This window comes from Eriocheir sinensis, chromosome 13 (genome assembly GCF_024679095.1).
Source record: "Eriocheir sinensis breed Jianghai 21 chromosome 13, ASM2467909v1, whole genome shotgun sequence".
NCBI classification, from domain to species: Eukaryota; Metazoa; Arthropoda; class Malacostraca; order Decapoda; family Varunidae; genus Eriocheir; species Eriocheir sinensis.
This window is the reverse complement of record NC_066521.1, coordinates 12,076,412-12,086,411: the sequence shown is the minus strand read 5'-3', so window position 1 is coordinate 12,086,411 and position 10,000 is coordinate 12,076,412. Positions and strand designations below refer to the sequence as shown.

Below are 10,000 nucleotides of genomic sequence, written 5' to 3'. Positions count from 1 at the left end.
ACTACTACTACTACTACTACTACTACTACTACTACTACTACTACTACTACTGGTACTACTGCTACTACTACTACGTACTACTACAAATATTACTTCTACTACTAATAATATTGATCTATTATATATGAGGAATGTGTGTGTGTGAGTGTGTGTGTGTGTGTGTGTGTGTGTGTGTGTGTGTGTGTGTGTTGCCTCGTATATTTCAACTTTTGGATTGTCCTGCAGCCCAAATTCATGCACCAACCGATAGCTTGAAAGTCGGCGTTACGTGCATTGATGAGTTTATCGTGCACCACCATACAGGAATAAAAAAGAATAGAAATCTTCGAATCTACAATACTATAGATCAGTCATTATGCAATTAGTCAGAATTAGCTGAGCCATTCCAGTGCCTTTGCCTGTCCCTTCCAGGATGTGTGTTAGCGCAAGTCTTGTTGTTACCACCACCATCATCATCATCATCATCATCATCATCATCATCATCTGTTTAACGTCAGGTTTTTCAAAGGCCATACCAATGATGCTAACCCAGACGGTGGTCAATCCGGCTGGGGTATTACAAATTGTTTAGTATGCTCAATAATAATAAGAAAATACTATCATTGCTACCTTGATAAAAATCTACTCCTATATCCTTCACTTCCTTCTATAGTTTATTATCTATATATTGACTATGATGGAACTGAAAGGATGCTGCAGGTGGTAGTGATCCTGATATAGGTGCCTCTTGGTATTGTTGATGTTTTTTTCTGCTGTTGGTGGTGGTGGTGGCGGCGGCGGCGACGGCGGCGGCCTGGCCCTGTCCTCCACCACCACGTGAGAAGGGAAGACAGGGCGTTGAGGCGAAGCTCGAGATAAATGTTGCCATGTGACATCCCGAGCGGCATGTATATAAGGGAGGCGGGGAAGAAGTTGTGGTCAGTTTGCGCCATAGTGTGAAACAGAGGTGAGTGGTGGTGCCTGTGTGTATGTTTGTGTGAGTGTGTTTGTGTGTGTGTGTGTGTGTGTATGTTCTTTTTTTGGTTGTGGAAATGGAGGCTTTTGTGTTTTGTTTGCTATTGTTTTGTGGGTTTTTTTCTCGTGATGGGATTATGGTGTGTGCATGTGTGTGTGTGTGTGTGTGTGTGTGTGTGTGTGTGTGTGTGTGTGTGTATAACGTGCTGGTGTCTGCGTGCGTGCGTGCATTTGTTTATACCTGTGTGTGTGTGTGTGTGTGTGTGTGTGTGTGTGTGTGTGTGTGTGTGTGTGTGTTTGCAACGTGCCGGTGTGTGCTTGCGTGCATTTGTGTACAGCTACGTTTGTGTGTGTGTGTGTGAGAGAGAGAGAGAGTGTGGGTGTGGGTGGAGGGTTTTGGCTTCCTGGCAGGTTGCTGTCTGTTGTGGTGGTGGTGGTGGAGGAGGCAGTGTAGCTGGTGGTGGTGGAGGAGTTGATGGAGGAGGAGGAGGAGGTAGTAGTGGTGGTGGTGGTGGTGGTCAACTTCAGGCACTGCACTTCTCTCTCTCTCTCTCTCTCTCTCTCTCTCTCTCTCTCTCTCTCTCTCTCACCTGCCCTGTTTTTGCATCACGTTAGCTGACAGGTAGAAGGAAATCACAACGGCCAGGTGAGCGCGGCATCTAGGCTGTGATTTACCTCCCCTACCTTCCCTCTCCTCCTCCTCCTCCTCCTCCTTTCCTTATTCTCCTTCCGCCTGCAAAGATCGATTTACATGTGCAACTTAAAAGAAATGCATAAAAAGCCTTATCCCAAACTCAACCGGAGGAGGAGGAGGAGTAGAAGGAGGAGGAGGATAGAGCGGTGGTTTCCTCCCCTCCTACCTCCTCCACTCCCTGTCCTCCACACGTTCTTCCTCACCTCTCTCTCTCTCTCTCTCTCTCTCTCTCTTGGCCGTGGTAAGAAGAGGTAGGGGGAACGTGTGGAGGTAGTGGTGGTGGTGGTTCTTATACAGGTTAGTGAGAAATTGCGAGGACGACTTAGGACATTTGCGTTCTCTCTCTCTCTCTCTCTCTCTCTCTCTCTCTCTCTCTCTCTCTCTCTCTCTCTCTCTCTCTCGTGTGGTGTTTAAAGAAATATGCAGTGAAATGGGTTCGTGTGTGTGTGTGTGTGTGTGTGTGTGTGTGTGTGTGTGTGTGTGTGTGTGTGTTATTACGTAAAGAATGACATGGAAAATAAACTCGTAAATTGGTTTCCAAAGTTATCTGAATCCTTTTTTTTTTTTCATTCCCCTTCTTTTAAAAACTGAGCAAGTAAGAAAAAAAAGTTTGAAGAATATTCCTCTGAAAACAAAGTAAATCAGAGAGAGAGAGAGAGAGAGAGAGAGAATGAATGAGTTTCAGAATAGGTCTCGTAACCGCAAAGGATCACCGAAGAAGGACACTGTGGGAAGGAGGAGGAGAGGAGGAGGAGGAGGAGGAGGAGGAGCCATGTGAACACGCACTATTTGATATCTTACGTTAGCTACCTCCTTCCTTCCTTTCCTTTATTTCCTTCATCATTTTCCTTTCTTTCTCCCTCTTCTTGCTTCCTTTCTTTGTCCCTTTCTGCCTGTCTTCTTTTCTGCTGTCCTCCATCACTCTCTTTCCTTGCTTCTTTGCTTTCTTCAGTAACTTTTCCTTTCTTCTTCCTTCTCCTTCCTTCCCTTCTCCCTTCCTGTTTATCTCCTTTTCGTTCCTGCTTCCTTCTTCCGTTCTTCATCTTTTCCTTCTCTTTTCCTTCCCTGCTTCCAATTTGTCTTTCTTCTTTTCTTTCATGCTCTCTTCTTCCTCTCCCTCTCTCTATTCTTTCTTTCTTCTTTCTCCCCTTCCTTACTGACTAACTGACTCATGAACTGGATATCTATCTGAATGACTGACTTGCTGAGTGACTGACTAACTGGCTGGCTGACTGCTTGACTGATTCACTCCTTAAGGATCCCTCAAGGTAGAACTCTTTCCTCCTCCTCCTTCTCTTTCTTCTCTTCCTCCTCCTCCACCTCCTCCTTCGACAAATTACCTCATCCCCTCACCTTACCTGTGCTCCTCCTCCTCCTCCTCCCTCTGTATACGTTGCGTCCATTCAGTTCATTGTTGACACCTTCCGTGTGTGTGTGTGTGTGTGTGTGTGTGTGTGTGTGTGTGTGTGTGTGTGTGTGTGTGGAGGGAGAGGTATGTGTGAATGAATGAAAGGAGGAGGAGGAGGAAGTATGAAAAAAAGAATATAAAACCAGTAGGAAAATATTTCAAGGAAGCAAACACACACACACACACACACACACACACACACACACACGAAAACTAACAGTAATACGTATAGTGACTTTCCTGATGCTGTGTTGTTGATGTTGTTGTTGTTGTTAGTGGCAGTGATTATGATGGTAGTGTTGATAATGGAGGAGGAGGTGGAAGAGGAAGAGGAGGAGGAGGAGGAATATGAAGAAGGGGAAAAAATGAAAAGATTAAAGGGAAGACAAGGATGAGAAAGATGACCAATAGGAGGAGGAGGAGGAGGAGGAGGTGGAAGAGGAGGAGGAGGAAGAGGAATATAAAGAAGGGGAAAAGTGAAAAGATTAAAATTGAAGACAAGGATGAGAAAGAAGATGACCAATGGGAGGAGGAGGAGGAGGAGGAGGAGCAGCAACAGGAAGAAGAGGAGGAGGAGGAGGAGGAGGTGGTGGTGGTGGTGGTGGTGAATCGCATTCCTGAGACCTTACGTATCTTTGTGTTGTGCTTGTGTTGCCCTCCAGTGTTGCGTCACTCGAGTGTATGTGTGTAACTTGATGCTGGGCTGCGTGTGTGTGTGTGTGTGTGTGTGTGTGTGTGTGTGTGTGTGTGTGTGTGTTACTAAGGTTTTGTGTGTGTGTGTGTGTGTGTGTGTGTGTGTGTGTGTGTGTGTGTGTGTGTTTTGCCTTGGAACATAAATATTTAGCTTTTAATGTGGTTTTAAGTGTGTTTGGAGAGAGAGAGAGAGAGAGAGAGAGAATGCCTCATCTGTACCGTGTCAGTGATTTGATAGTTTTATTTGGTGTGTGTGTGTGTGTGTGTGTGTGTGTTCAGTATCAATTTCACTTATTACTATTACTATTATTGTTATTATCATTATTATTATTATTATTATTATTATTATTATTATTACTATTATCTATTATAGGAAAAATAACATGTATATAAATCTTTGTTTCCTTCTTCCTCTTCCTCTTCTTTTAACTTCCGGTCTTGTCCTCTTTCTCTCTCTCCTTTTATCATCTTCAACTCTTGCTACTTTTCACTTCATCCTTTTGCTCTATTCTCTTCTCATCTTCGCTTCCCTCTTTCTCTTCCTTCATCTTCCGATCTAGTCAACTCTTTCCTCCTTCCATCTTTAACTCTCCTTCCTTTTCACTTGTTGCCTCTTCTCTGTTCCTTATTTATTCCCTCCTCGTTCCTTTTCCATCCTCCCCTCTTCCCGTTCTTTCTTCTCTGTTCCTTATTTATTCCCTCGTTCCTTTTCCATCCTTCCCTCTTCCTGTTCTTTCTTCTCTTCTTACCATTTATTAACCCTCGCTCCTTTTCACTGCATCCCTCCCCTCTGTTACTCATTCACTCTCTATCCACCTATCCTTTTCGTCCCTCTTCTATCGCCCTCTCATCTCGGTCTTGTTCACTTTGTCATTTATGAATCTCTCCTATTCACTTCATCCCTCCCTTCTGTTCTTCATTCTCCTTATCCTCCTCTTCCTTCCCTCTCACTTCTGGGTCTTCTCCTCTTTCTCTGCCATTTAGTAATCTTCTCTCCTTTACACTTAACCCCTCTCGTTTGTTACTTCCTCTCTTTCTCCTATTCTTTCTCTCCCTCCTTCTGTCCCTCGCCCTGTTCTCATCTCCCCGTCTTACCCTCTCCTTCCTCCTCCATTCACTAATCTTCCCTCCTTTTCCACTTTATCCCTCTCTCCTCTGTTACTCATTCTACTCGTATCTCTCCTTTTTATTTCTCTTCCCTCCTTCCTCTCTCCATTAGTTCCTTGTTCTATTTGTTTCTCGTTCTTCCTTCCTTCCTCTTCTCTTTATTAGTTTCTTTTTCTCCTTTTCTCTTCCCTCCTTCCTCTTCCCTGTCTCCATCAGTTCCTTTCTTCTTTGCTTCTCTTCCTGTGTTCCTCTCTCTATCACTTCTTTCTCCCCTTTCTCCATGCTTCTTCTACGTCCTTCCCTTTTGCTTCTCTCTGGTGCTTTCGTTCCCACCTGTCCATCCCTGTTTTCACCTGTCTTCCATTCCTGTTCTCACCTGTCCTCCATCCGTGTTCTCACCTGTCCTCATCCCTGTTCTCACCTGTCCTCCATTCCTGTTCTCACCTGTCCTCCATCCCTGTTCTCACCTGTCCTCCATCCCTGTTCTCACCTGTCCTCCATTCCTGTTCTCACCTGTCCTCTATCCTTGTTCTCACCTGTCCTTCATCCTTGTTCTTACCTGTCCTCCATCCTTGTTCTCACCTGTCCTCCTTCCCTGTTCTCACCTATCCTCCATTCCCTGTTCTCACCTGTCCTCCATTCCTGTTCTCACCTGCCCTCCATCCCTGTTCTCACCTGTCCTCCATCCCTGTTCTCACCTGTCCTCCATTCCTGTTCTCACCTGTCCTCCATCCCTGTTCTCTCCTATCCTCATCCCTGTTCTCACCTGTCCTCCATCCCTGTTCTCATCTGTTCTCCATCCCTGTTCTCACCTGTCCTCCATCCTTGTTCTCACCTGTCCTCCATCCCTGTTCTCACCTCTCCTCCATCCCTGTTCTCATCTGTCCTCCATTCCTGTTCTCACCTGTCCTCCATCCCTGTTCTCACCTGTCCTCCATCCCTGTTCTCACCTGTCCTCCATCCCTGTTCTCACCTGTCCTCCATTCCTGTTCTCACCTGTCCCCCATCCCTGTTCTCACCTGTCCTCCATTCCTGTTCTCACCTGTCCTCCATCCCTGTTCTCACCTGTCCTCCATTCCTGTTCTCACCTGTCCTCCATCCCTGTTCTCACCTGCCCGTGTTTCCTCTCTTACAGGTGCGCGCCGTGAGTCACTATAATGAGTTGCCGCCGTCACGGGAAAGGAGGAGAGCAGAGGAGGCTGTCGTGAGAGAGAGAGAGAGAGAGAGAGAGAGAGAGAGAGAGAGAGAGAGAGAGAGAGAGAGAGAGAGAGTGTGTTGCAGTTGGTGTTACAAGTGGAAGGACTAAGAAAAAAAAATAAGAAAGACAAAGAAATTCCTCCAGTGTTCTCCTCCTCCTCCTCCTCCTCCTCCTCCTCCACTTACGATGCTGGAGGGGAGTCGCGTGATGGTGGTGATGGTGGTGGTGATGATGGTAGTGGTGTTAGGGGTCAACACCACTACCGCTGCCTCCTCCACCTTCTCCACCTCCCCCTCCTCCCCCTCCTTGTCCCTCCCCTCCTCCCCCTCCTCCTCCTCCTCCTCCACCACCGCCTCCACCTCCATCTTCAGCTCCTCCGTTTCCTCCACCGGTGAGTAACCAGATTTGTTTTTATTTTTTGCTCTCTCTCTCTCTCTCTCTCTCTCTCTCTCTCTCTCTCTCTCTCTCTCTCTGATGACCTTGAAGGATGCATCTCGTTTGTTAATGCGTATTTTGATATATTATTATTATTATTATTATTATTATTATTATTATTATTATTATTATTATAAATAGTAGTAGTAGTAGTAGTAGTAGTAGCGATGTTTTTTTTCCTTAGACTCCTCCTCCTCCTCCTGCTCCTCCTCCTCCTCCTCCTCCGACTCCAACTCTTCCTCCTCCTCAGTTTTGTGACCTCTTCATATCACACTCTTCCTCTCCTCCTCCCTCCTCTCTCTCTCTCTCTCTCTCTCTCTCTCTCTCTCTCTCTCTCTCTCTCTCTCTCTCTCTCTCTCTCTCTCTCTCCATTATCTTATCTTGTTTGTCTCTTCCTTTTCTTCCTTCCCATCGCTGACTTTATTCGTTTGAGAGGACACACACACACACACACACACACGCAGATACTTATATACCTACCTACAGAATCAGCATCTTCATGTACGTATATTAAGGTTTACATACACGACTTTGGTACACACACAACCAGGTATATGCACAGGTACACTTACTGATAATAGGTATACAGGTGAACTCTCTCTCTCTCTCTCTCTCTCTCTCTCTCTCTCTCTCTCTCTCTCTCTCTCTCTCTCTCTCTCTCTCTCTCTCTCTCTCTCTCTTCCTACTTACCTACATCTACCCTTCTTTTGCATCTCCTTCTTTGTCTCTCTCTTCCTCCTTCCATCTTTACTTTCCTTCTTTCCCTCATCCTTTCCTCTCTCTCCTATTTATCCAACTATCGCTTCCTGCTTCATTCCCCTTCTTACAACGTTATTCTTTCCTTTCTTTTTCTCGTTCCTCTTACCTTCCTCGTACTTTTCCTCTTTTATTACTCTCTTCCTATCCTTTCTCCCTTCCTTCTCTTCCTGCCTTCCTTTCTTTCTTGCTTCTCTTCCTTCCTTCCTCCCTAGTCCCCTTCATTCCTTTCTCTCCATGAATCCCTCTCCTCTTTCCTCCCATTCCTTCCTTCTTCAGTCAGTCTTTTCCTTCCCTGTTTTTCCTCTTTCCTTCCCTACCTCCCTTCTTTCCTCTTCTTTCCATCAGTCCCTTTCCTTTTTGCTTCATTTCTTTCTCAGTCAATCCCTTCCTTCCTCTCTACTTTCCTCTTTGCCTCTCTTCCTTCCTTCCTTCCTTCCTCCCTAGTTCCCTTCATTCCTTTCTCCATCAGTCCCTTTTCTCTTTCCTCCCATTCCTTCCTTTTTCTGCCAGTCTTTTCCTTCCCTGCTTTTCCTCTTTCCTTCCCCACCTCCCTTCTTTCCCCTTCTTCCTCTCCATCAGTCCCTTTCCTCTTTGCTTCATTTCTTTCTCAGTCAATCTCTTCCTTCCTCTCTACTTTCCTCTTTGCCTCTCTTCCTTCTTTCCTTCCTCCCTTCCTGCCTTTCTCCATTACTCCCATCCTCTTTGCTTCATGTACTTCCTTTTTGCCTCCCTTCTTTTCTTTCCCAATCGGTCTCCTCCTTCCTCCCTCCCTTCCCTCTTGGCCGCTCAGGAAACAACCCGCCACAGTAGCAAGGCTCGGTGATGCAACTCGCCTCCTCATTGGCTGCCCGCTGGTGCCCTCTGGTGACGTCACAACCGAGTTCTGTAGCGCCGTGTACCGCCCTCGTCGGAAGTCCTGATTGATGACGTAAAGGATGACATGGCGACTCTTATATAGGCCGAAAGATATGATTAGATTTGTGTGTTTTTTGCTGTCAGTATAGGAAGGAGGCAGCTCAAGGGCAAACAAACCAACAACAACAAAAAAATAAACAAAAAATCTCTCTTCACGTTGTCTGGTTTTGTTTACTTTTTTTGTACGTATTGATAATTGGATTTGGTTTTTAAAATTTGTTTGTTTATTTGTCCAAAGGAGGAAAATTAAGAAAGGAAGAGAGTGTGGAAGAAACGAAAAGAAGACAGGAATTAGTATGGGAGAAATGCCATGAGAGAGAGAGAGAGAGAGAGAGAGAGAGAGAGAGAGAGAGAGAGAGAGAGAGAGAGAGAAAACTGGCTAGTTTGGGAAGAAGGCAGAAAGAAAGAATTGGATAGAGGAATGGAGGAGGGGGAGTATGTGGAAGGGAACGGTGGAGGGAGGAAGGGAGAGAGGAAAAGAAGAAAGGAGAATTAAAGAGAAAGGAGGGAAAGATGAGGACGAAAAGATAGATGGATAGATTAGTAAAGAGAAAGGGAGATAAAAGAGACCAATAGTATAAAATTTGAGATATTCAGTTTTGAGGCCAACAGGTTCCGATTCTTTGTGATGGGGTTTAAGGGAGCAGCATGACCTTAACACCTTCCTCTCCCTATATATAAAGGTCGCATAAAGGTCACATGATTATACTGCCATGCTTAACCCTTGAGCTGACTCCTGTAACGTAAAACAAAAACAAACAAAAATAGTAGAAGGCAGGAAGGGAAAGTTGGGTAGAGGAATGTAAGAAGGGAACTAGGTAGAAGGGAGGAAGGGAGGGAGGGAAAGAAGGAAGGAAAGAGAAAGGAGGGAAAGATAAGGAGAAAAAGATAGCCCAGTTACCCTTTGCTAATATATTGATTTGTTCCTTTTTTATATATATATATTTTTTTCAAACTATCCTAAAATTGGTTCCTATCTATATTGCCTATCTTTAAACTGTATCCTGGAATATACTTTTCTATTTGTATTTCCTTTCTTTTACTTCCCTGCTTCTCCTCTTTCCTATATGGGATATGATTCAAGTCTTCAAGTACCTGAAAAAGTTCAGTAACGTAGATTACTCCCAATTCTTTGCACTGCAAACCAACTCAAGAACTAGAAATAACGGTTTACCCATTCAGTCGAGTCGATGTAACACAGACATTGGAAGGAGTTTCTTTTCAAACCGAGTCATCCGCCACTGGAACAATCTTCCCTCAGAAATAGTAAATGCGAATACCATCAATTCCTTCAAATATAGAATCGACCATCATTTCGCTGCGTCGGGAGTAAACTGAATAACGAGATGCTTTCATCTGCTCCTCAATATCGAGGTGCTATCATCTGCTCCTCAAGCCCCAAGTGGCTGTCGAGCAGATTAAATCACCAAAGTGGGCAACCTCGTAATGGGCCAATAGGCTTTCTGTTGCCTGCATTTCCATGTTTCCCTTCCTTCCTCTCCATCAGTCCCTTTCCTTTTTTTTCCCAACTCTCCTCCCTTTCTAAAGCTCGCCTGAAATCTACTTCTACCTGTATTTTCTTTATTTAAACTCACCCCTTTTAAGCCATCACTCGGAATTGACTTACCCGTATTTCCTTTAATTAAACCCACCTGGAACTTTACCTGTATTTCCTTTCCTTAAACTATCACTGGAATCGACTCTGCGTTATTTCCTTCCCTTAAGCTATTACTTCAAATGCACTTTAACCTTAAGAGAGAGAGAGAGAGAGAGAGAGAGAGAGAGAGAGAGAGAGAGAGAGAGAGAGAATTGGGTAGTTTGGGAAGAAGGCAGGAAC

The 10,000-nt window shown here is 44.9% G+C and overlaps 1 protein-coding gene across 3 annotated transcripts in view; it reads left to right on the top strand.

Annotated features, from left to right (window-relative positions):
- The window catches only part of LOC126997984 (follistatin-like), a 238,090-nt gene that overhangs the window by 16,295 nt on the left and 211,795 nt on the right, over positions 1-10,000 (top strand). For 2 of the 3 annotated variants that reach the window (XR_007752541.1, XM_050859253.1), the window contains exons 1-2: positions 821-946; positions 5,992-6,445. Coding sequence is in view for 2 of the 3 variants with exons in the window: in XM_050859253.1 (XP_050715210.1) it covers positions 6,241-6,445 (205 nt within the window). In the remaining variant the exon portion in view is untranslated. Of the gene's footprint in view, positions 1-820; positions 947-5,991; positions 6,446-10,000 lie in introns of those variants that run through there. The other variant, XM_050859254.1, reaches the window with a different exon arrangement.